The sequence below is a fragment of the Ctenopharyngodon idella genome, chromosome 9, assembly GCF_019924925.1.
Source record: "Ctenopharyngodon idella isolate HZGC_01 chromosome 9, HZGC01, whole genome shotgun sequence".
In the NCBI taxonomy this organism is placed as follows: Eukaryota; Metazoa; Chordata; class Actinopteri; order Cypriniformes; family Xenocyprididae; genus Ctenopharyngodon; species Ctenopharyngodon idella.
Window position 1 is genome coordinate 3,156,550 of NC_067228.1, and position 26,750 is coordinate 3,183,299.

At 34.1% G+C, this 26,750-nt stretch overlaps 2 protein-coding genes across 2 annotated transcripts; both read right to left on the reverse strand.

Annotated features, from left to right (window-relative positions):
* Nucleotides 1-4,628: 4,628 nt before the first annotated feature.
* Nucleotides 4,629-6,854, reverse strand: gcgb (glucagon b). The gene is made up of 4 exons (XM_051905760.1): nucleotides 6,673-6,854; nucleotides 6,478-6,580; nucleotides 5,910-6,068; nucleotides 4,629-4,872 (listed from the first exon to the last, which is right to left on the reverse strand). Exons 2-4 carry the CDS (start codon nucleotides 6,573-6,575, stop codon nucleotides 4,752-4,754), a joined length of 378 nt encoding a protein of 125 aa, XP_051761720.1. The 5' UTR covers nucleotides 6,576-6,580; nucleotides 6,673-6,854; the 3' UTR covers nucleotides 4,629-4,751.
* Nucleotides 6,855-11,174: 4,320 nt separating this feature from the next.
* On the reverse strand, nucleotides 11,175-26,139 carry fap (fibroblast activation protein, alpha). Its single transcript, XM_051906646.1, has 26 exons — nucleotides 25,794-26,139; nucleotides 25,497-25,581; nucleotides 24,903-24,995; nucleotides 24,697-24,791; nucleotides 24,448-24,522; nucleotides 24,291-24,343; nucleotides 23,887-23,959; nucleotides 22,926-23,046; nucleotides 22,685-22,839; nucleotides 21,225-21,322; nucleotides 20,985-21,114; nucleotides 19,938-19,976; nucleotides 19,732-19,830; nucleotides 19,297-19,367; nucleotides 19,149-19,202; nucleotides 17,763-17,890; nucleotides 17,601-17,651; nucleotides 17,328-17,429; nucleotides 17,169-17,238; nucleotides 15,235-15,429; nucleotides 14,884-14,938; nucleotides 13,710-13,809; nucleotides 13,572-13,630; nucleotides 13,411-13,483; nucleotides 11,862-11,935; nucleotides 11,175-11,752 (listed from the first exon to the last, which is right to left on the reverse strand). The coding sequence occupies exons 1-26, from the start codon at nucleotides 25,794-25,796 to the stop codon at nucleotides 11,651-11,653; spliced, it is 2,253 nt and encodes a 750-aa protein (XP_051762606.1). The 5' UTR covers nucleotides 25,797-26,139; the 3' UTR covers nucleotides 11,175-11,650.
* Nucleotides 26,140-26,750: the final 611 nt, after the last annotated feature.

Below are 26,750 nucleotides of genomic sequence, written 5' to 3' on the forward strand. Positions count from 1 at the left end.
TAAATGTCGAGTTGCTGTACAAGCCAGGGTTTTATAGAAACTATTATTTATATAAGAATAGTTTGATAAGTCGGTAGAAGACAACAAAGTTATATGCGAAACAAAAACAATAGTAAAAAAAAAAAATTATATATAGTATAAGGAGAAATGAAATAGTAAGTGCAAATTTTAGGCTTGTGCAAATCTTTAATATAAATAAATTCAATTGCGCAGTAAGTCACTTTCGATAAATTGAATGCCAAAATGAATATAAAATAAATACCATAGGTGAATACTAAATGAATAAATTTAAATTGCCATATGAAAAATAAAATACATATTGATCGAAAGCCTATGCATTTTTCTCATAGACTTTTGGAAAATCGCAAAAAATAAGCTGTGTTTAACAAAGGGTTATGACACTTACACGTTTTGTCTATCAAGATAATCTTTACAAGTTAACACAACATTTATACATTTTGAAGCCTAAATAAAGTCGTCAGATATAAAAAGCTAACAGTAGGCTATAAACGGACTACAGCACACCATGGTCGTGGATCAACGTCACCACCACCAAGCTTCCTCAAACTTTATTTAAAAAACAACTTTATTTAAAAACATGCTCGCTAATTATGATCTGCGCTGTGTATGAATACTTATCCACTTTTTCATGAGAAATGCTGTCCAAATGTCCTGTTTGTCATGATGACGTGTAAAGTCCCTTTTAGCAATTTGTTAGCAACCGCCATTTTTAAGACACAATAAAGGTTTAAAAAAATCACAAGCGGGTTATAACTGGTGTGTTTTATGTCATAGATCAAAACGTGAAAATATTTAGAGGCTTTGTTAACCACAGACCTTATTTCAGGCGATTTAGCAAAAACCCATAAAAAAACCCCATAGACTTTAGGGTGATGGAACCGGAAGTCCTAAAATGCTAACTCGCTTCCGGGTTTTGCCCGAAAGCGTCATCCCTGAGGTACTCTATGAAGCATATAGACCCTTTTCACATTTCCGGTTTCTCAGAAGCGGTAGTCGTCATAGTTGGGTAAACTTTTATAGAGGTGAATGAGAGACTTCATTAAATATATTTTTTTGTGTTTCCATTTGTGCAAATAGCAAAAGAAAACCTTCACAACAGTGTTTTCACAAATTTCAAAAAGAGGAAAAAAATAGAGAGTGATTGATAATGGCAGTCAGAAGAGAGAAAGATGTCATTTTTACAGTCACTCCCTTAGCCGCTGTATTATAAACACCCTCACAGAAGCGTTAACTAGTTTTTTGTAATTTGACGCAAAGATAATATAATACTAAGTATAGTGTTGTAAATCTACATAATTTAAAAAAAAAATGAAAATATAAAAAAACTTTACAGGATTTGCGATATTGATGACCGTTAAAACGCGTCATCACAGTCTGTAAATTTTTTTGTTTTACAGGACTAGACCGCGCTTTTTACCCAATCAGAAACGCGCACTGCCTGTCAATCATTTTACATGACAGCTGGTTTGCTGTATTTGGGGGCGGGGTTTGCAGAGGGTTTTTCGTACCTGTTACGTTGCTCGTTACTAAGCACCGTTTTTGTCGAAGACGTCTTGTTTGGGGAACGAGAAGACGATTCGATCGTTCCTGTACAATTTAAATTACAAGGGTGAGTTGCAAGTTGTTGTGGTGGTTTCACAAAGGCAACATATTGTTATTGGACAAAATGTGTTTGGCTTGTTTCAAAATCCATAACATAAAAACGACATTTCTGAATGTCCCATAGAGCTGTCAAGCTACATTCACTAATTAACGGCAAACATAAAGATATACAAGATCTTTAACATGCTTTAATGTAATCTCAGCTCTTAATGCTGAAAATCTAAATAAACACACATTTGTTTCACTATATTAGTGAGGACATTGAATTGACTTCCATTGATTTTATATCAGGTAAGTTAAATGATATTTTCTATGGCCTGACCCAACCCTACCCCAACCTACCAATCACAGAAACGTGTGCAAAACACTAGATTTAAAGAAAAAACTTGTTTTGACTGATTTATAAGCCTTTTCAACTAGTAAGGACCAGTAAAATGTCTTCATTAGATGGTTGTACTAATATTTCACTATAAAAATGAGGACATTTGGCCCTCACAAGTATAGCCAAACCAACACACACAGGTTTTCATGTTTTATGGGGACATTAGACATAATGATTTTTATACAAACTGTATATTCTGCCCCATAACCCTAAACCTACCCATCACAGAAAACTTTCTGCATTTTTACATTTTCAAAAAACATCACAGTATGATTTATAAGCTGTTTTTCTCATGGGGACTAAAGAAATGTCCCCACAAGGACAAGGATTTCCGATATTGCCATCTTTGTGCGGACATTTTGTCCCCAGTACGTAGAGTTTACCACACACATTACACACATTGGTTTACCAGGACCACACGCGCACACACACAAATGTATAGGATGATTGTTTAGAAAGACTTTTTTTTAAAGAAAGAAATACTTATTCAGTAAGGATGCATTAAATTGATCAATGGTGACAATAAAGACATTTATGTTACAAAATATTTGTATTTCAAATAGGAGGCTGTCAAGCTCCAAATTTATGAAAAATACACTGTAATTATCATAAAAGTAGTTCCAACTTAAGTACATCAGTCCTATGTAACTTGAAGAGTTTTTAAACTTGCAGGGAAGAGTTTCCCTTGACAAACAACCAGTGTTACATGTATTAATTATATTTAGGTTCTCCTCTTTTAAAAAGAGTGAGTGTGTTGGCTTGATATTTTGTGCTTTTTTTGGTGAACAGATGGTTTGTAGCATCAGCTGACAGCTCAGAGAGAGACCTGCTCCCAGGACGGACTGCATCTCTGGCACCAGTGCCGTTTCCTCCATGCTGAAGGACCGGAGACGTGCGGCCCCAGGGTCCCTGACAGTGCTGGATAATTGACACATTTCCACAAGGCTTTGGTGACTCCCATCTTCTGTCAGTGTCATGTTAGATACGGTAAGGTAAGCAGAAGTGACACATCGGGCCAGTTTAGAGTGCTGAAGTAAGTTCTCCTCTGGGATTACGGAGGAAGATCATTTGAAAAGGTACCTGAGTGGAGTTCAAGCTTTACTTATGCCTGAACTCTGAATTCTGTTTGTTATACTGACAGAATGATTGAAGCCATTTGACACATGGTTATTCTGTTTGATTGCAGTTGCTTTCCCACATGGATTGTGTTTGATTTGCAGCATTTGCTTGCATGACATCTTGACAAATAGCGTTTTAACTGTTCATGAAGTCTCAATGTTGTATGTTTTCTCAAAGGGACAGTGAGGTAAATGTGTCAGATTCTACTGTTGCCTTTTAAGTGAACTAAAGGTTATCATTAGGTTTTGCATCCAGGCTTAGATTTTACATTGGGCATCAAGTGCCAATCAATGGAAGCTTGTTTCCGCCATGGAATAAAAAAAAAGGTAATTGTGACTTTTTATCTCACAATTCTGACTTTTTTTTCTCGCAATTTCTCAGAATTGTGATATAAAGTCAGAATTGCGAGTTATAAACTCACAATTGAGTGTTATAATGTCCAATTGTGAGGGGGAAAAAAGTTTTTTCTCAGATTTGCAACTATATCTTGCAATTCTGACTTTATATTACACAATTCTGACTTTATAACTTGCAATTTTGACTTTATATCACGCAATTCTTACTATAACTCGCAATTGAGTTTATATCTCGCAATTCTGACTTTATAGCTCGCAATTCTTACTATAACTCGCAATTGCAAGTTTAAATCTCGCAATTTTGACTTTATATCACGCAATTCTTACTATAACTCGCAATTGCAAGTTTAAATCTCGCAATTCTGACTTTATATCACACAATTCTGACTTTATATCTGACTTTATATCACACAATTCTGACTTTATATCACGCAATTCTGACTTTATATCACGCAATTCTGACTTTATATCACGCAATTCTGACTATAACCCGCAATTGTGAGTTTATATCTCGCAATTCTGACTTTATATCACACAATTCTGACTTTATATCACACAATTCTGACTTTATATCACGCAATTCTGACTATAACCCGCAATTGTGAGTTTATATCTCGCGATTCTGACTTTATAGCTCGCAATTCTGACTATAACTTGCAATTCTGACTTTATAACTCACAATTCTGACTTTATAACCCGCAATTCTGACTTTATAGCTCGCAATTGCAAGTTTAAATCTCGCAATTCTGAGAAAAAAAGTCAGAATTGTGAGATAAAAAGTCGCAATTACCTTTTTTACTTTTTTATTTAGTGGCAGAAACAAGCTTCTATACTAATCCAACACAGGGCAAAATAATTTATCATTAAAACTAAAGAAAATGTCCCAAACTGCCAAACAATATGCAAGATTATTAACATGACAGACTGAACAGAAAATTTACAAGCTTGGTTTTCAATTTCAAGTATGAAATAACTGCCAAAAAGCCAAAAGTTGAATACACAAAACACAATGTAGTCTGTGCAATCCACTTTTATCCTCAACCGACCCTGTTTTTTTTTTTTTTTTAATTTGTTTTTTTTATACATACTCTGGGTTGTATTTTTTAAATTGGTTTACAGAGTCGCTCAGAAACCAAAACACCAACTGCTTCATTTGAAGAAAGATTTATTTGCATGATTCGATGAAACTGACAGCACTAGTCATTATAAAACAGAGTATCGTTGAATATCACAGTTATGCAGGGTAGTTTTTATCTCGTTCTGGAGAATCCTCACTCGCGTCGCCCTCTCCCTGTTTTCAGCCAGGACACAAACTCTTTTGCCGCCTGGTCCTGCAGGTAGGAGCTGACATCACTGGTGTATGTGCCGTCTGCGTGGCGTCGTGTGGGAACTCTGGGGGAGTAAGGATGTTTAGTTAGAAAGGCTGATATTCTGTGTCCGATATAAAAATATATATATATTAATAATAAACTATATTTATTTATACTTCCATTCAAAAAATGTAATTCTTAAAGGAAGAAATAATTGTTTTTCAGCAAGGATGCATTAAATTGATCAGTATAGTAAAGTATAGTAAAGCTGTTCTTTTGAACTTTCTATTTATCAAATAATCCTGAAAAATTGTATCGCAATATGAAGCAGCACAACTGTTTTCAACATAGATAACGTGTTTCATATAAGAATGATTTCTGAAGGATCATGTGACACTGAAGACTGGAGTAATGATGCTGAAAATTCAGCTTTGATCACAGGAATAAATTACATTTTACTATATATTGAAATGGAAAACACTTATTTTAAATTATAATAATATTTCACAATTTTACTGTATTTTTGATCAAATAAATGCTGCCTTGGTAAGCATAAAATGAGCACTTTTTTCAAAAACATATTTTTTTTTGGTCACACTTTAGATTCCAATTCTCAATATTAACTATTAACTATGACTTTTGCCTCAATAAATTCCTGCTTATTAGTAGTTAGTAAGGTAGTTGTTAAGTTCAGGTATTGGGTAGGATTAAGGGATGTAGAATAAGGTCATGCAGAATAAGGCATTAATATCTGCTTTATAAGTACTAATAAACAGCCAATATCCTAGTAATATGCATCCTAGTTAATAGTGACAATTGGACCCCTATCTAAAGTGTTACCATTTTCTTTACCAAGTACAAACTTTTGAATGACAGTGTAAATGTACTTTAATTTAAATTATCACCATTTGGTAATTTTAATTTCAATACAAGGCATTTTTAACCATTCTAATGCTGTATTCTTGTCATGTGGGAATTAATTGAAATTAATTTCCAATGAGTGAAAACAATATTTTTCTATTTTCATAATTACATTTAATAATTTTAACTTCTTTTGCTTAACGATTGAGATGTCATGTTTTTGTTTCTTAAATATTTTGCAAGAGCTTATAAACTTACCCGCTCCTTTTGGAGTTCATTAACCACTGAACGAAGTCTTGTGCTCTCCTGGTCTCCAGGTATTTACTGTAATCGTTTGAGAAGGTGCCTTCTGAATGTCTCTTCATGTTGTTTACTTCTCTTGGGTCATTAAATAGTGCGTCCTCCTCAGACATAAAGCTGAAAGTCAATATCAAATACGTCATTCTCCAAAAAGAAAAACCCATCAAGAGCATGCCTGGGTCACATTTTACCCCAAAATCAAAAGAAAGAAATAATGCATTCATTTTGACATTATTTTTATGACAGATAAACACATTTCACATTAAATGTTTGTATTTTGTTGAATCTGTATCTGCCATGTAATAGCCTGTGAAGCTATAAAATTGCACATTTCACAACAAAATTAGAAATATTTAATGACATTTAATTGTCCTAGAAAAATGCTTCATTTTCTTTCAGTTCCTTTTTTTATTTTGAGGTTAAAGGTGTCCCAGGTTGTGTTTGATTGTAAAGGGAACAATCACAAATCCCAGCTGTAGAGGCCATTAAAAAATGAAATAATTCAGAATAATTTAGTTGCTCTTACCTGGCGTTTTCTTCCGTGTCTTGTATGGGAATCTGCAGGCTGCTCTGGATCAAGATGAGAAGTAAAAGTCCAATGAAGGCGTAGATCTTTACCATCATCTTACCTGAGGATGCAGACCGTACAGCTACTCAGTAAACCATTCACGCATTCTACCTGTATAGATATAGTATAGTGCCAAAGAGTTCTCGGGCTCACCTTGATTTTTGTTGGGTCGTCACGGAGAAATATACTCAATGATTTTGTCTTGCTGGTTTCTCCTTCCTGGCTCCCAGTGCGATTTCACAGTCCCAGCCTGATGTTCTGAGTCTTATATAGTGATGCCCAGGTGGCATGATCCACACACACACACACACACACACACACACACACACACACACACACACACACACACACACACACACACACACACACACACGTTAGTTTCAATCCATTAATCTCAATGCATCAATGTGTTTGCAGTGTGAACCTGCTTAAAAAGAGAGATGGGGAAATGGTCAAACAAGTCAAAAAGTCACTTAAGGGAAAAATCAAACATGATTTTTGTCCTGTTAAAAACAGGGATGAGCAAATAATTGCACAAGTACTTTCAGGATGAGAAGCATTCGGTCATATTTCCAGGAATTGATGTTTGTGCTCTGCAAAGCTTTCTTTCTTTTTGTGAGAAATCAATTGATATATCCTTTCATAATACAGGGAATTTTACACTATATTATTATTATTATTTTTTTTTTTTTTAGGTAGGATATACAAGTATTTGGACATTTAAATCACACTTAAAAATGTCTGAATGGCATTGCATTAGATAACCAAATATTAAATGAAATGCTTCTTTTCTCTGTAACCTCACTTTTCTTCATAATTTTTTTTTGTGTCTATATGCTTTTAGGTTTCGTATATCATGAGCTTTAACTATTTAGAATAGATGTCAGTCATGTTTCATTGTCATTCGCATCATATTTATATTTTTCTTGATTATAGAAATGTTTATCATAAACTGAAGCTTTTCCACTGCATGTCCTTGTTTTTAAATACTTCCTAAATTCTTTATATTGTATCAAGTGTTAAAGGGGTGGTTGATTATGATTTCACTTTTTTAACTTTAGTTAGTGTGTATTGTTGCTGTTTGACCATAAACAACATCTGCAAAGTTACAATGCTCAAAGTTCAATGCAAAGGGAGAAATTTTCTTTTAAAGAATTCTCTGTTTAAGGACTACAATAAACGGCTGGTAGGGACTACATTGAGCTTCTTCCCAGGTTGGTGACATCACAAACCCCAAAATTTACATAAACCCTGCCCCTGAGAACACACAACAAAGGGGGTGAGGCCATATTGGGCTGCTTTAGAGAAGAGGAAGAGTTGTTGTAGTAGAGTGTTGTTAACATGCCATCATTTTACGCCGGACTGCTTCACAAATGAGGGTCAATTCAACGCTGGATTTGCACAAAAGATTAACATGACAACACATGCTAGTTGATGAGTTGAATCAACTCCACAGCAACTACATAAATTTATCCACTAACCATTCAGAAACGTCCAGTTTCATTCTAAAAGTTGTAACTTCTTCCTGAGTCTCTCCATCAGTGTCGACTCCGGTTTGAACAATGTAAGGCTGAACACCGTTACTGACAATCCTCATTTTGGCTGCGTGAGATTCTCCAGCTTTGTTGTTGTTGAGCAACCGAAGCGTGAGCTGTTAAAGCTCCGCTCTCTTCTGGGGGCCGGGGGCCGCAGCTCATTTGCATTTAAAGGGACACACACAAAAACGGTGTGTTTTTGCTCACACCCAAATAGGGGCAAATTTGACAAGCTATAATAAATGATCTGTGGGGTATTTTGAGCTGAAACTTCACAGACACCAGAGACTTATATTACATCTTGTAAAAGGGGCATTATAGGTCCCCTTTAAATACTGTAATGCCTCAGTCTCACAGAGATCAATGTAATTACATCTAATTCTATTTAATTTAATTTATTTTTTATCTTATCAATCAATCAATCATTTATTTATAAAGCACTTTAAAAAAACCATAAAAGTATACCAAAGTGCTGTACACAAAAATCATTTCAAACACATCAAATGCCTGTGAGTACAAATAAGTCTTAAGACGTGATTTGAACATCTGCAGAGAGGTCGAAGAAGGCACAGAGAAAGGAAGATCATTCCATATTCTAGGGGCCACAACTGAAAATGCTCGATTCACCTCTACACTTAAGACGTGTATGTGAAACCTTGAGCAAAATTTGCGAGTTTGATCTTAGCAATCTTGAGGAGGACTGAATAACTGACAGATCCTTGATGTACTCTGGTGCCAAGCCATTGATGGCTTTAAAAACAAATAACAGAATTTTAAAAACAATTCGTTATTTAACTGGTAGCCAGTGTAGAGAGGCCAGAATTTGAGTTATATGGTCTCTCTTAGTATTAGTCAGCGGTCTGGCCACAGCATTTTGAACCAATTGTAACCTCGACAGGGATGACTGACAAACCCCTGCATATAACGAATCACAGTAATCCAAGAGTGAAAATATAAAAGCATGTATAACTTTTTCAAGATCATTCTTTGATGAAATTGATTTCAATTTTGCAATCCTCCTCAATTGAAAGAAACTATTTTTTACTACTGTGTTTAGTTGATGATCGAATTTGAGCTCAGAATCAAAAATTATGCCTAAGTTAGTGGCATGACTTTTTACACAGGATGAAAACTGCCCCAGACTCGTTTTTGGAGTAAACAATGTGCTTTTTTCCCCCTCAAAAAGCACAATTTGAGTCTTTTTATCATCTAACATTTCACCTCCTCAAGGCAAATCAGCAAGGCATTTTCAGCTGCATTATTTTCTGCTTTGAAAAGCAGGTACAACTGCGTGTCGTCAGCATAACTATGATACGAAATGCCAGATTTATTAAATATAGAGCCCAGTAGAATCATGTATAAAGAAAAAAGCAACGGCCCTAAAATAGAGCCCTGAGGTACCCCGTAACTTACAGGAGCAGCAGAAAAACAATTATTCCCAATCTTTACAGTGAAAGTTCTACTCTCCAGGTAAGAATGGAACCAGAGTAAAGCCACCCCAGTTACCCCAACACACCGCTCAAGACTCTCTAACAAAATGGTATGATCCAGTGTGTCAAAGGCCGCGCTGAGGTCTAACAAGACAAGACCGACACAATTTCCATTGTCAACTTCCAATAAAATATCGTTTAATACCCTAATAAGGGTGGATGACTGAAACTTATCTATTATGTCAATCTCTGCTAAAAAAGAAGAAAGCTGACAAAACACAATCTTTTCTAGGATTTTTGCAATAAAAGGAAGCTTAGAAATTGGATTTGGAAATTGGAAAATTTTGAAGTATAAATGGATCTAGGCTGGGTTTCTTTAACAAGGGCTCCACTACCGCATGTTTCAAACTCTGTGGTACACAGCCCTTGGCCAGACTTTTGTTTATGATTGATAAAATGTATGGACCAATACTATCAAACACTTCTATAAAGAGACTTCTTGGGATCACATAATTTGTAGATAAAGCGACATCATCTTAAAGCCTTAAAGGAGCCTGAGGGAGCAGCAACAACTCCAAGATCTAACTTCATTGGTGGAATTGCAGAGCGAATACCATCGATTTTATTAATAAAAAAAACTTAAAAAATCTCTCACAATTTTGCAACTGAAGACTCAAGACAAACCACGACTGAAGGCTCTAAAATGGAGTTAATAGTATTAAAAAGCACATGAGGCTGGTGAGAATATTTTACAATAATTTCAGAAAAATAATTTGCTCTAGCCATTTTTGCTGCTTCCTGAAATTTAGTCGAAGAATCCCTCAGCATAATATAAAAAATCTGCAACTTATCCATCTTCCATTTTCTTTTCGCACATCTACATTCTTGTCTTAATGACCGTATCATTTCATTTACCAATGGAAGAGATTTGACTTTCTGATGATGAATTTTACAAGGAGCAATATGGTCCAGTATATCTGAACAGAGTCAAACAGTCTTATTATTATTATTATAGTTAATTTCCCTGAGGATTCTTAATAGAACAGCAACATCGATGCTTTTGTAGTCATAACTGATCAGCATCAATTATTCCAGAGATCAATGTAATATCATATATCTCTGATAATGACCACTAAACTGTATAATTGTCACAGAAAGCTGATTTCCAACATAGCTGTGCTGTGTAAAATCATAGTATGACATGAGTTGTGTTGTATCAGTCTGCACACTTTCTTCTCACTCAAATGAATATTCTTTGTCCATTTATTTATTTGTTGAGTAGACCTGTAAAAAGCGTTGCTTGAGGTCCTAATTTTGCTATCGTGATTGGCTGACTGTACATTATTTCATAATGTTAATGTCTCTTGTCTTAATTCATGTGGGTTTTAGCTCATTTATCTAGTGATGCCAAAGTTTTGAACGAAATTATCTGTGCTCTTGGGCAACATCCAAATGGCATACATTTCAATAGTTCAACCAGCAGGTGGCACTATTCATATACTATTATATGTATACGCTACCAGTCAAAACAATGAAATGACACACAGAAGAAGAATGGGAATTATGTAGTGAGTTTCAGGAGAAACAAATTCAGTCCTAATTTTAGTAGTGTATAATAATATATAATATGTAAAATATATATTTTATATATATATATATATATAAAAGAATTAAGCATCCAGACGTAGAATTCCTTCACACACAGAAGTATTTTTAATTTTGTTCATTTTTCAGGATATATGAAACAGAGTCAGAAGACAAAGGCATCTAAATCCAGAATGTTTTAGTTGATCAGTTTTCGTACAGACATGCTCAAATCACACATTGAAGTCAGTGCATAAACACAACCGCACAAATTCCACAATCAATTTGTAAATGTAGAAATATGAAACATGACAAAAGTCTCTGATATAAACTACATTCATATAACTTTACATTCGTAAAGCGAGTTATCATCACAGCAATGTGGTAAAAAATTAAAATATCACATTAAGCAATATAAAAATAATAATAACAATACAAAATCAAATGTCATTGACTCTGACATAAGAGTTTGTTCCCATCAACAAGTTCTATATACAGACTAACATGTAAAGCGTCAAAACAGTGTTTTGTGTCAATGTAAGAGGAACATATTTTGTTTACATAATGCATCAATATGTCCATTTATTTTTTCTCAGTAAAGCAGTTCTGCAGAAAATGGTTCAAGTGTGTGTAGAGGTGGTAACGTGCTTTACCAGACAGTCCGTGATCTTTATCGGTGTACCACTGAAAAACATTGCACATTTAAATATGAGTACATTTTTAGACAGTTTTAAAGAAAGCAAGAGCTTGATAAAATGTTTTTCATCACCTTCAACCATTCATTAATACTCACCATTGCTTCAAAGTCCACTTGATTTTCCACCAGGGCCTTGGAAATTTGAGCAGCCTGCTGAAAGTGGACGTTGTCTGGAGTAGTGAAGTCAAAACAGCAAGAAAACATGTTAAGAAAACGAAACAAAAATATAAGCAATTGTCGGGGTTCAAGCGCTTTAAGGCCTTTAAGCACTAGATATTACGTTTTATTTAGCAAGCAAGTAACCACTTAAATCATAGAAGGAAAAGACCATTTACAGGCAATACAGGCAATTCACCACTGGAAATATATGGGATTTAAAGCTTTTTAAGAGTTATCGAGGTTTGAGCCAAAAACCTAGGACTAGTTCGTCAAAGTTGTTTTTTTTTTATTTTTTATATAATCTCCAATATTTAAGGAATGATTCAATGGACAGCGGAGGTCCTAGAGGCAAAGTTGCTCAGAATGATGAGTCCTATCGTGTGGTATGAATGTCATGGGCAAAAAAAATTGCGTGATACACAGTCCTTTACGCACGTGAAAAATGCGAAGGCGCCCTACGGTGGCCGACTTTTTTAAAACTTCTCACAGGCCTCTAGTGGCGTGAGTCAAACAGGCCCAGTGAGTTTCATTCTGATCTGCCTCCATTAACCTTGTCTGATACAGTAGCTGCTCAAACTTCATTGGCAGATGGCAGCCATGTTTATCGAGATATGTCAATGTCCTCAATTTTCAAGTCTATCGGACTGACAGTGAAGTAGTTATAGCCATTTTCATGTTTTTTTGCTGTTATAGCACCACCAAGTGGCCAGTCGCTGATCCTTTTTCACACGACCACAGAATGAGCTCTTATATGTGTGATGAGTTTGGTGAAAATATCTCATTCTGTTCATGAGTTACAGCCATTTTACTAAAACTGGCTCCGTCCACTTCAAAAGTTTTGGCGGCCCTTAGGGACCGTGAATCAATTTAAAAAATTTTTTTTTTGATAATTATTGACAATCAAACTCTGGAGAATCTTGCTGCACTGATTTGGTTCCAATCGGGCCAAAAACTTAGGACTAGTTTGCAAAAGTAGGGTTTTCAAAAAATCCAAAATACCCAAAAACGATGAGCGAATCCTTGGGTTTTGTCTGTCTTGAGCCAAGGATCCCAATGATATAAGAATACACCTAGCAGTTCAGAAGTTACGAGTGATTTCATACTTTTCACTGCTGTAGCGCCCCCATTAGGCCGATCGGGGTGAGTCTTGTAGTACTCACACCGTCTACAACGTCACCCAGCCCTCAAAGTTTCAAGTCTCTACGACTAACGGTTTGGTCTGCCCGATCACTTTTAGGGGAGAATGCTGATCCTTGGAAATTTTAACAATTACAACAGGGTTTCATCGATACGCGCTTGAACCCCTATTAAAAGGTACAGAAGCTGTCACTGAGGCAGAACCCTTTCAAAGTTGGTACCACCCCAATAAAAGCTTTTGTACCTTTATTTCTGAGAGTCAATCTATCAGATTCTAAATACAGATCTATAAACTTTACATTGCTGTTTTGTCTTGTCTATTCTCAGGTTTAGATCAAATTGTGTTTACCGTCTGCAGTGCCGTGCACCAACATGTATTGCACCGACTTGAAATTTCTGGCCCTGTCAGTCACTGTTGAATTCTGCAAACAAGCAAATCAGCCAAATATATGAAAAACTATTGATCACTGTTCATAATCCAAGGATGTGTTTTCTTACAGATTAACTTACTTTATATCTTTCAGCGTTCTCCTCAGGGCGAAGCATGTATCTCTCTGTATATACGGCATCTGTGAAGAACGCAGGGTGTGAGTTAAGTTTGCTAAATTGTCTTTGGTTAATCTATAACATAAATCAGAAAATCCATACCGTAATAATCCCACTTTGCAACAGGAGCCACAGCAATTCCACATTTGAACAGTCCACTTCCTGATCCCAGAACCATGGACGTCACATAGCCGCCATATGACTGAGCAAGACAAACGTTTCATAATTAGTCTGACGGTTTTCAGTCATCAGATCTTATTTTATCTTAATGAGAAAAGTTCATCAAGACAAACTTTGATGTCGTTATCTGAAAGTTTAAATCTGTTTTAAAGACTCTTGACATTTGACACTCATTTAAGTTGTATGTCGTTAAAATACTTGATTTGAAGATCTAAATGTTTTGTTAAAATATTGACTGTCTAAATGCTACAAATGCCTTGTGTACTTGGTTTAGTGTGGTTGATTGCTAGGGTGTTTTGGGTTACTTCTGGTATAATATACTAAAAGTTGAGTTTTACTAAGATACTAGATATAAAAAACAGTAAAATTGTGAAATATTATTACAATTTAAAATAACTGTTTTTTTATTTAAATATATTTTAAAATGTAATTTATTCCTGTGATCAAAGCTGAATTTTCAGCATCATTACTCCAGTCTTCAGTGTCACATGATCCTTCAGAAATCATTCTAATATTCTGATTTGCTGCTCAGATAATAATCAGAAACATTTCTGATTATTATCAATGATGAAAACAGTTGTGCTGCTTCATATTTTTGTGGAAACTGTGATACTCTACCACTTAAAATTTAGGGTAAGTATGCTTTAAAAAAGGTATGAAATTAAACCTTTTATTAAAAAAAAACTCAACATTTTCAACATTGATAATAATAATAATTGAACACCAATAATAATTAGGCAGCAAATCAGCATTAATTAGAATGATTTCTGAAGGATCATGTGACACTGAAGACTGGCATAATGATGCTGAAAATTCAGCTTTGATCACAGGAATAAATTACTTTTTACAATATATTCACATAGAAAACAGTTATTTTAAATTGCAATATTTCACAATATTAATTTTTTTTTTTTACTGTATTTTTGATCTAATAAATATAACCTTGGTGAGCAGAAGAGACTTCTAATGAGACTTCTTTCAAAAACATTAGAAAAATCATTATTCCAAACTTTTGACTGGTAGTCATTACCTCAGATTTATTATTTATTTTAAATCTCTTGCTTGGTTTGGTTTTTAATGAAAGCATTGCACTTACCCAACCCCACATTGCAATTCTGTCTTTGTCAATGAAACCCATTTCAATGAATTTCCTGAAATTAAACACAAAGTCACATAAAACAATAATTAAGATATTCCAAAACAAAATTACTACATTAGTAGAATACATTTTTTTTTAGTTGCTTTCAGTCAACTCAACTAGTGTTTGACCTCTATCAACCTCATTTTGACACATGCTCCGTGACAAGCTTGTTCCCTCTTGTAGGAAGCTGCTTTGACTCACGTCTGCCTCGTATCTCTCACCCGTCTGTGAGTGTTACATCAAGCTAAATGATTCTACATCACCGCCTGAATCACGAGCGTGTGCACATCGTTCCCTCCGCCTCACCTCACGGCCGAGATTTGATCTTCCACCTCGTACGTTCCCAGCCGCTTGTAGATGGCGTGCATTATCTCATCACCCTGGAAACCACTTCCCCTGCCATCAAAGCTGGCGATGATGACCTTCTCTGTGCTGCACAGGTACGTGGCCCACTCCAGTCGAAACACATAGTCTGTGTTCTGGCTGGCTGGTCCGCCATACCTTTAATGTGACAAAAACACAATTATATTAGAGAAAAACTAAAAACACCAATTTATTCGTGTCATGAAAATTTTTTTGTAATGGAAAAAAATTACTTTCTTTAAAATGCAGTTTGGTTAGCTGACATTTTATGATATTATACTTAATCTAAAATTGTTTTAAACAGCATTTTGCTAATTTTGTAATTATTATGCTTCAGATGACCCAACACCTGCGAGGACTTCAGATGATGCCTACTCTGAATCAACATACAACATACAATCAACAACTGCCAAATTTTCTATATATTGTAATCATTATGTTCACAAATTGCAATAATTGCTTTAATAAGCTCATTGTTTCTGCATAAAATAATACATGATGTTAGCTAACTGCATGATTTGTATTATCTGACATATGGACATTACTTTGACACAGTCACCACTGTTAACAGATCACTCTAAATTGTAATGTAGAAACATTCATTTTCTGTAAAGATTCTTTGAAATTATATATATTATGAAAAGTGCTATACAAATAAATGAAGTGAACTGGTCAAAACTCAGTTTTATGTTGACTGTTGCATTGAATATCTTCAGTTGGTTCAACTGAAGTGCCAGTGTTAAAAGACATTCAGGTCATATTACGGATGACCATAATTAACCTGTTAACCGACAGTAAGAATTTTGACCTATTGTTACTATCAGTAAACAGCTAAAAAGGTAATTTAAATAATTTTTAAAGTAATACGCTGCACATATCAGTCAAAATTGCATTTTTGAGAGAAAACAACAGATAAGTTGTGTATGTCATATTTTATTTTAACATTCAGAAATAATGTAAAATAAGCGTATACAAATAAATACTAAATAATAATATGCCATTTTATAAAATAAAACGATAAAAAGTGCTGCTTTATGCTGCTATTTGAGCACGTAAATCTAAACCTTTGTGGTATTTTAATGGGCCACAGACACTTATCCATTCTAATTTAATTTAAATCTAATTTAACCTTCTCATCTTGTTGGTTAACAGATAATAATAGGTTAAAAGGCATCGGCTGTCAGTCATCCCTAGTTCATATAACTGAAAATTTTGAAAACTGACCTCCAAAATCTTTACAGTGTGTTTGTGATGGTAAGAAATGGCAAATCAACTAAACAGGTGTCGCACTTTACCATCTAATGGGACCAAAGGCATTTTGTTTAATAAAATTACTATTTACTCTATAAACTGGTGACCTGCAATTGTTACCTTAAAGAGCTATTTCTGCTTGATTTAAAACATAAAACTTAGTTTTGTTGGTATAGTTTAGTATACCAAAAGTACAATTGCAGGGTATATTTTTATTTAGCACATAAATTATGCATGCAGCTTGTATGAGCTCATTTTAATTGAGAGACTACATGGAATTTGTACTTTGTTCTTTAAAAAAATGTTTGTTTAAATTTGTAAATGTGTTACACTACCATTTTACACTACCATTTTATTCATGCAGTAAATTCAGAATTGATGGAAAAGACTTCTACATGGTTACTAGAAAAATTCTATTTCAAATATATGCTGTTCAACATTATTCGGCATCTGTTTCCACATTATTAAGCAGTACAACTGTTTTCAACAGTTCAACTGTTTTCAACGATTAATTTAAAGCACAATTTTTTGTATATATTTTATATATATATATATATATATATATATATATTATTTTTAATGTTGCTTAGAAAAAAAAAATTATATATGTATAAATTGTAACTCACACTTGAATTAAAAGAGGGTACTTTTTGGAGGAGTCAAAGTTTGGTGGGAACATCATCTGATACCAGAGGTCTGGAGAAAGATAAACAACGCAAACAGCTTTAGAAAAAATATGATGCTAGAACCTATTTTCCTGGAATACTTTAAAATGTTGCACATACTGAATCCTGCTATCTTCATTGTGGCACGTTTGATGGTTGGCATCAGAAGCTCAGTAGTCAGAATTGTTTCCAGTTTCTTATTGTCCTCAAGAACCTGAATCTCTAATCCAAAAAATAAAATATATACATCAATTTCAAAACATTGGAAAAATAATGGCATACGAGTTTTAAACAACTTGAAGAATAGTAAATGAGGACAGAAATTTCATTTTTGTGAACTATACCTTTATTTAGCTCATAAAGGGATTGGATTAAACTGTTTCCAGCACAAACCTTTAGCAGGCTCTCTGTTGTCCATCAGTGTAAACAGTGGAATCCCTGGTCCTGTGAAATCAGTGTTTATTAGATTCAGCATACAGTTACCTCTCTCAGTCACCTCAGATCATCCAAGGTATCGTTCAGGTGTTTGTTTTGAGTGAAAGCGTGTTCACTAACCATAGCAGTCCATTCGGAAGTAAGAGGCGTTCAGGCTGAAGTAAGCCGAGTTATACTGACACCTGTCCTGGTACAGTGAACAGGTGAGACACTCGGGGGCAGAATGTCCACTCTTGCTTATAGAAATCCTGAGAAAACATTTCACAGTGATAATTAGAGATGGGAATCATTAGAAAATTCTGAACAAATTACTTCTAGTATCTTGTGTGCACTATTTCTGTGTTGTTGTGTGGTCTTGTGCTGTTGTATTAACTATAATATACAGCAAAATCTCTCTCTCTCTCTCTCTCTCTCTCTCTCTCTCTCTCTGTCTGTCTATCTATTGTTAATAAATATAATGAAAATAGAATTTTAATAAAATATAATTTTCTTAATATACAATGAATATATATATATATATACAAAATTTACAAAAAAATGTGTGTATGTATATATTATTTGCTGTATATTAAAATATTTTATTAACAAAATTATTCATATATAATAATTTAATTATATATATATATATATATATATATATAATTAAGATTGTTAATAAAATATAAGAAAATATTTTATTAGCAAAATGATATGTTCATTATTTATATATATATATATATATATATATAATATATATCAAATATCATTTTTTAATATACAGCAAATATATATATATATATATGTAATATTAATAAAAATAATCAAAATATAATTTTGTTAATAACATTTTCTTAATATACAGCGAACACTATACATAAATATATATATCATTTTTTAAAGTTATATATATATATATATATATATATATATATATATATATAAACTAATTCACTGTATATTAAAGTTTGATATTTTATTAAATTAGAAAATGACTTTATTAAAATTATATTTTCATTTATATATATTCTTTGCTGTATATTAACAGCAGCACAAAACCACACAACAATATATATATATACACTTTGCATTGTTTGATCCACATCTGTGCAGAAAGTGTCAAGTATTCTTTGATTGATACATCTGAAAATTGATTGTTGAATTTTGTTCAGTGCTGACAGAAAATTAAGTTTGCTGATTGTTGGAACAAAAAATAAGTAATTTTAAGAATCTTTACAGTATGGAATATTTTTATAATGTGCTTTTTTTTCTTTTTCTCTTTTTGGAGTTTGATAGTCATAAACCGTTGTTGTATAGGTGGAATGCATGCAGACTGCATTTATCAAAAACTGCTTTTATGATCCACTAAAAAAAAAAAAGAAGCAGCAAACGGGTTTGGAACAACCACCTGTGACATTGAGTGTAAATAAATAAATGATAATTATGAGTAATATTTATATATGTGAATAATTGGTTCTCCAACATTAAAATACAATCCTGATACAAGATGATGCCAAAAGGTATTTTTACTTGTAAAGGTTTCTCTGTCCAGGTCTTTGCATGTGTTCATTACTCACATAGTATCTGTGGAAAGAGCAGATTTTAGATGCATGCTGGAAAATTTGTGCATAAAGACACATGAGAAGCTTGTGACAAAACATACGCATTTCATACGCACATGGAATCTTTGGTTACTTTTGAGACGTATATCACTTCCCATTTGCCTGAGGTGATGGGTGTTGTTGTTCCCTACAAAGAAAACAACACAGTTGGCAGACCAACATCTTTGCTAAGCTTGTACTACAGTGTTCCTTTTGTATGCCTTTTAACAGTTATTGGCCAAAGGATATAGCATGTTATAATCTGTAATACAATGTATAGACATATCTGAAACTTGCACAATAGATCGCAACAGTGATCGCCTTCTCTTTCAGCCGCATTTGTTCTAGATATATTCATTCATTTTCTCCTTGGGGATTTCATAATATTTTGCAATAAAGAGTTCAAAGTCATGATCCAAAACAACCAGCTCTAAGATTAATCACCACAATCTTCCAAATGCTCATGGTAGGTCTGTTTTGAAAGGTTAATAAAAAAATACTACATTACTTACAGCATTCACATAGTGGAGATGTTTATAACCGTTGTCATTGCTCATAAGTTTGTAAAAACTCATGTTATTTTCAGCAAAGTAAGGAGCCGAAGGAAAGTACTGTGACGAGAAACACAGACCATTATGTATTAAAAGGTTTCATGGCAGCATCTTTAGTGTAAATCAGGACAATTTGAAGATTTTATGCAATTGCTGCATGAACTCACCCGTCCAACCCATCCAGTTTTGCTTTTTTGCTCAAATTTCTGTAAAAAAAAAAAAAAAGAAAAGATAAAGAAAAAAAAAGTTAAATCCCACTATTCAAACTATTTGGATGGCTTGAGGTCAAATTAGGGCAGTTGTTCTCAAAGTTTATGAAATGTCTGCATATGTAAACCTGGTCAGTTGACGATACATGTTTGTGTGCAGTTTCTTCCCTTACTTTTATTTGAGTTGTAATCTTTTAATGAATAATAAATCAAAAATCAATCTGTTTGTTACATAGGTCTATAATAAGGCTTCAGAAGATAAAAACTTACTGAGGTAAACACTGCACAATGGTATCGCTTTTTACAACGTCGGACACATAACGGTAATTAATATGATTAGCCTTTTGCTTGACTATGTTATCAAACAGCTGATAATGTGCTGCAAATGTTACACAAACCATGTTCCTGTTCACCGTCTCAGACTGCCTTCTAACAATCAGCATCGTTAGAAATGCTTTAAACAACTCAAAATGTCAGTGAAGAAAGGTATAGTTTATCATAACATCGTAATATACATCATACACTTGCTATATTGCTAAATCTACCCGATTTTTCAATATCAACAGAAAAATATACCGGGATAACCTGGCTTCTTTTGAGACTCCCTTGCGTGGTCAGTTAATGATATGCTAAAGCCCGCCGGCATGTTGACGTGATTGTTACAAGGTAGTTTGTGACGTCACAAACACCAGCGATTTCAAACCACTGTCTTTAGATCACTTCGTTTTAAAGAGAAAATACTCAGCATGGTGTTGACTTATGAATTTGCACATGGTTAGTCTTAAAGCATATTAAAAACACCACATAGACATATAAACAACATTAAAAACTTGATTTTCACCACAAGGAGACTTCAAATTCATCCATTTTTTAACCCTATGTGCCAAAGTCTGCAACAATACTGATTAGCATTCATAATTTAAAAAAAAAATAATTTCTTTGATTGGCCGGACCAAAAATAACAATAGAATCACTGCCTCTGGCAATTACAATGTTGATTCTCACCGAGATTTCTTTCCAGCTGGTGCCATCGTAGTCGTAGATCTGCAGAAGGACTCGGTCCTGTCTGCGTGGCTGCCATTGAACGGCCAGTCGCTCATCTGTGACCCAGGTGACTGTGGTCAGATAGTGATCGCTGGGAAAAAAAGCAGAATAAAAATGATATTACACTGAACTTTAAAGCTTATGTTTCAGATGTGAGGCTTTGTGTGAAAATGTGAAAGTAGAAACAAAAGAAGGACACACCCTGATCCGACAGATTTCGGGACCACCACTTCTGATTGTTTGGATGGATTTTCGACATCAATCACAAACAGCTTTGCTCTGGGAATAACACTGCCTGCCTTTGTAAGCAGAACAACAGTTTAGTAACAAAATTAGATTTTGGATGAAACTGTAATACAAGAACAGCAGAGTTCAACATGTCTATTTCATGCTACATACGTTTTTAATGCTACATTTTATCATGAAAAATAAAGGTTCTGTATTGGTATTGATAGAACCTTTAACATCCATGGAACATTTCCATTGCACAAAAAATTCTTTATAGTGGAAAAGGGTTCTTTAGATTTTTTTAAATGTTCTTCCTACTAAGAAAAAAAAAATGGTTCTTTTAAGAACTGTTAACTGAAAGGTTTTATATGGAAGCTTGTTTCCACCACCAAATAAAAAAATATAAAAGGTAATTGCGACTTGTGACTTTTTATCTCACAATTCTGACTTTTTTCTTGCCATTACGAGTATATCTCACAATTCTGCCTTTTTTTCTCAGAATTGCAAGATATAAACTCACAATTGTGAGTTATAAAGTCAGAATTGCATGATATAAACTCACAATTGCATCTTATAATTGCAATTTTTTTCTCAGAATTGTGAGTTTATATCTCACAATTCTGACTTTATAACTCGCAATTCTGACTTTATATCATGCAATTCTGACTTTATGTCATGCAGTTGACTTTATATCAAGAAATTCTGACTTTATAACTCGCAATTGTGAGTTTATATCTCACAATTCTGAGAAAAAAAGGCAGAATTGTGAGATAAAAAGTCACAATTACCTTTTTTAGTTTTTATTTCATGGCAGAAAACAAGCTTCCATAGTTTTATGGTGAACCCAAAAAGGTTCTTTTTGGAAAAACACCTTTTGGAACCTTTATTTTCAAGATTGAGACCAGGGACCATTGTAATAGGACAAACGTACTGTATTACTTTAAATGCTCAATAAAATTCTCTTTGCATTAGAAAAATAACTGTGACTGTTTCACTTTGTAAGTGTATTTTTAACAAAAATACAGTAATCATCATTTGAAGTGGATCAAAAAAGTTCATCAGAGTTGTCCTAAGAAGAAGGTTTTAGGACAACTTTGATAAAAGGTTTTGATCCACTTCAAATGTTGACTACTATATATTGAGATATAAAAAATATTTTTGTATGTCCAGTATTTTTTTCCCCCTGCTGGCTACAGACTTTGAATTTAAACTTTCTAAAAGTTTGGCTATGGTAAGGATACTTTGACACATAAAGAGTATGTTTCGTATACTAAAAGATGACCGGTAGATTTGTCTGTAAATTATAATGGAAAAATAATTATAATTGGTGGTTTCATTGGTCACCTTTATAACATGCTTTACAAGTCATAGGATAATTAAAATCTCATCATGGTAGGACAATGTGAAAATTTACTAAACATTCGGATATTTACTTTTGGGTAGGGGATAAATACTGTGGTGGGGTACTGGTCATTTCCATACATTGAGTATTCAATGTTGTGAACTCCAGTGTCATTAATTTGTAGATAAGCCAGATATTTCCCCTGCGGAGACCACCAGATGGCTTCGTTGGAGGCAAAAATCTCCTCTGTTGAGCAAGAAAAGATGCAGATGGATTAGCAGGTGTGACTGAATGCTCGGACATGTAAGGATGTCTGCGTGTGAGTGCATTACCTTCATAAACCCAGTCTGGTACTCCATTGAGAATTTCATTGACTTTTCCATTTTGAGTGACTTGTACAGCCTCAGCAGTGGCATTCGTTTTGAGGTAAATATTATAATCCCAGACGTAAGCCTGTGAACGATGTATGGTCATTAGCATTGACTATCAAAACAATACGGCTCAACTGCTATATATTGATCCCCAACATAAAACAACATTTCTTTTTAGAATATATAACAGTTGGGAACTCTGTGTTATATAGCCTACTCATTGGGAATGGAAGTAAAAATAAATACCCATCTGTTTTCTCAATAGATAAACAAATTTTTAACAGTAATGTGTAAACTTTTCAAGACAGATCTACCATAAGCTCTGAATTTAAGTGGTGGTATTGTATAGAAAGTGTCTGGAACCAAAGCTAGGCAAAGTCAAGTCAAGTCGCCTTCATTTCTATAGCGTTTATACAATACAGACTGTTTCAAATCAGCTTCACAGTAATAAACAGGAAAATAATGCAAACTTCAAATCAAATATGAGAAGCTCAAATTCTGCTGTATAAAGACAATAGAGTCATTATTCGGCTCAAGTCAATTCAGTGTTGATTCATCAATTGTGAAATAAGTTACAAAAGACAACTGTGTCGTTATTCACTTTGAGTCAGTTCAGTGTTGCTTCAGTTCAGTTCAATAACAGTGCCGATGTTGCAAAATTTGTCAATTATGAAACCAAGTTGAGTAACTGGTGTACTCAATGTGTTTTTTTTTTTTTTATTTATTTATTTGGTTTTTTTTTACACATTTTGTAGTAATGGTGTTGTTTTACATTAAATTTATTGTAAAATAAAATAAATTTGTATAAAAGATGCACAAGAAAAAAAAAATGAAATCTTGGACACTAGAGCCTTCAATAATGTAATATAGTAACTGGACGGTGACTGTTAATTTTTTGTCCGTGTTACTGTTTGTAACTCACCAGTTTATTTCCTGTTGGTGCCCAAACTAAGAGCTGCGTTACAGGTGGAATCTGAAACTTGGAGAAAAATTCCCTGAATCCAACAGAAAACAAGACACGTCAAAGTGAAACATTACCAATTGTTGGAAGTAATATATGTAAACAATTATACTTATTAGTGTACTAAAGTGTTCTAGACTTCTTTCTAAAATCACTCACAATGAACTACAGTACATCTATGTGAGTGAGTTTAAAATATACTGTTAAAAGCTGTTGAAATGTTCAATGCTTTCCCAGGCAATCACAATTTCAAAATGACATTTCCAAGTTTTCCCTGTATATTGACTATACTTTGACAGCTCTATTATAGTAATGTAATACTAAGTGAATAATTTATAACACTGCAGCAAATAATCTTTACTCACTGAGACTCCATGTTGTAAATGTGGTAGGAGGCATTGAAAGAGTGTCGCCATTGCTGTTGAAGCATTTCAAGCAGATATCAGCAAGAATCACTAATGCACAATATTAATGTGTATGGGTTATTATGAAGTGGTTTTATTTTTATTGCAGTCAAGTTACCTTTGAGTAATTGCTCTCAAAGACGACAAATTTTCTATCTGCTGACACAATGTAATCTGTGGCATCCACTTGGGCCTGTAAATCAAATCACATAAATGAGTGTTATTTACAACATATGAGTTTCTGGAAGTGCTCTAGAACATAAAACAACATCAGAGGCTCTTTAATGAGAATTTATGATGAAGGACGACTTTGTGAAGAGTCATTCAAAGACTTCAAAAATACATAAATAAATGTGAGGCAACCTACAAATGTTGAGTTGCTCAGGTACATTGAGCTTTCCTTCGTTTCAGCATTGTGCAAGTAAATATGTCCTTCATTGGTTTTGTGGAGGTATTCATTGTCTGTTGGAAAATGAGACTTTGAGTATATGTGTCAGGGTGATTTAGAGGTCATTACAAAAAAAAAAAAAAAAAAAAAACAGGGACCATGTGAAGCGCCCTCGGGTGTCGTACCTGATATCCAACGGAGATTGTATGTTTTATACCTGATGGTATCGTTGTAAAAATCATCAAAAGAATAAGTTCTCTTTAATCCAGACTCATCTCCTGAAAACAGAGTTTAAGTTTCAATCTTCAAATAAATATATGTATATATTTCAGGTTATGACATTCCCACCATTTCTTTGATATTCACATGGGGGCGCTACAGTTTTTTTTTTTTTCAACGAAACATACAAAAAAGATTATCTATAGGCCTCATATATATATATATATATGCTAGCCTATATCTATAATGTTGTTAAGAAATTGAAGACAAAATCACTATGCAGGAGATCGACAATCTTCAACAGATTGTGCCTCGAAAATTACCTTCACAACAAACGTTTAAATCGTTAACAACAAACATTTGTCATTTAGCCGTACATGACTATAAACTCACAAAAATACCAAGGTGAAGAAATGGTTAACTATCTTCTCCTCATTAAGACAAGTGATGCCCTTGGTAGGACCCTCACGTGTTGAGGTATAGACACAATATACATGCTTTTAAATGATTTTTTCTATTGACTGTTTAAAATAGAAGCAGATGAAGAAGATTTCACTCACTGTTCAAGTAAATTGCCGTGGGAATAACGATGAGCGTGATGACGACAACCGCCCCGATCAGCGCCACGCACACCTTATTACAGCCCTACAGGTGAGGCGAAAAACACTGCGCTTCACAACTCACCTCACATACAGTAATTCTGTTAAAAATCAAATTGTAAATTGCTCACAATATGATAGAAGTTGCGTTTAAACTGACACACCCAACTTTTTTTTTTTACCCAAGTAACTTTTTTTTGGCTAACACCGTGTGTGCAAAACACCACAATCCTGAGGAAAACATCAAGTAGTACTGACCATAATTGCGCAGGACTTTTTAAAAAGCGCATCCAATCTCCAGGAATCCACTTACGATGTCCTTAAACTGATCGTTAAACACCTTCGTCCGCGTTAAGTGCACTAGTTGGACAGACTGCTGCTCTTTATTCCGCCCGAATGCAATTTTCCAGGTTAAAAATGTACTTCCTCCGATGCATCATTGAGTCTGGAGTGAGGAAACAGTGGCAAAACTTCCTCAGAATCAGCATTCAGCACAACTTTCCATCGGAGTGCGTTTAGGACGTACTTCTCTCCGCGAGCGCCTATAAAACTGTGCTGTTGCTGCACAGCTGCTTTGACTCTATCGAGTTCAGCTCGACCGTTCTGCATTGAATGTGATATATGGAAGGAGAATGGGTCAAATTAAGACAGACTTACTTTAGTTTCAGGGAAGTTTTATTAATGTGAGGTCACACGTGTGAAGATGCTCCAGTGCATACTTTTATAAACCAATGCAAAACATTTTCACTACAACTGAACAATCTTGTTTTTCTTGTTTAATGGCAGCATGATCTTGAAAGTTTATGCAAAACCTCATGATCATGTTCTCTAGCACCAAAGAGCATCTTAGGCTTCAATGCAAGCAAGAACATCTAACCGTCTGTACATAGTCTTGTGATCATATTTGATTAGTCACCTAGATTTAGTGCAGAATGATACATTTTATGTCATAACCTTTTTTTTTTTTTTTTTTTTAATACTTGGTTTCAAAGTTTTGGACTGTACTGTGAATGGTTAGTTTAGACTAGAGCATGCATGTTTCTTGGTGACTGGATTTATATTGCATGCAAGTAATACTGCGTACATTTTTATAGTATCATATATAATATTATATGAGTCACATATATATATATATATATATATATATATATATATATATATATATATATATATATATATATACACACACATACACACACAGAGATCAGGCATAAC

Bases quoted from the DNA above. Each gene is read 5' to 3' on its own strand.
- gcgb (XM_051905760.1), bottom strand. From the start codon at position 6,575: ATGATGGTAAAGATCTACGCCTTCATTGGACTTTTACTTCTCATCTTG. The intron at 6,069-6,477 runs GTAAGAGCAACT...ATTGACTTTCAG, and splicing joins GACACGGAAGAAAACGCCAG to CTTTATGTCTGAGGAGGACG. The intron at 4,873-5,909 runs GTAAGTTTATAA...TTACTCCCCCAG, and splicing joins ATGAACTCCAAAAGGAGCGG to AGTTCCCACACGACGCCACG.
- fap (XM_051906646.1), bottom strand. The intron at 23,047-23,886 runs GTGAGTTACAAA...CATCGTTCACAG, and splicing joins CACCAACAGGAAATAAACTG to GCTTACGTCTGGGATTATAA. The intron at 21,323-22,684 runs GTAAATATCCGA...CTGCTTACAAAG, and splicing joins TATTTATCCCCTACCCAAAA to GCAGGCAGTGTTATTCCCAG.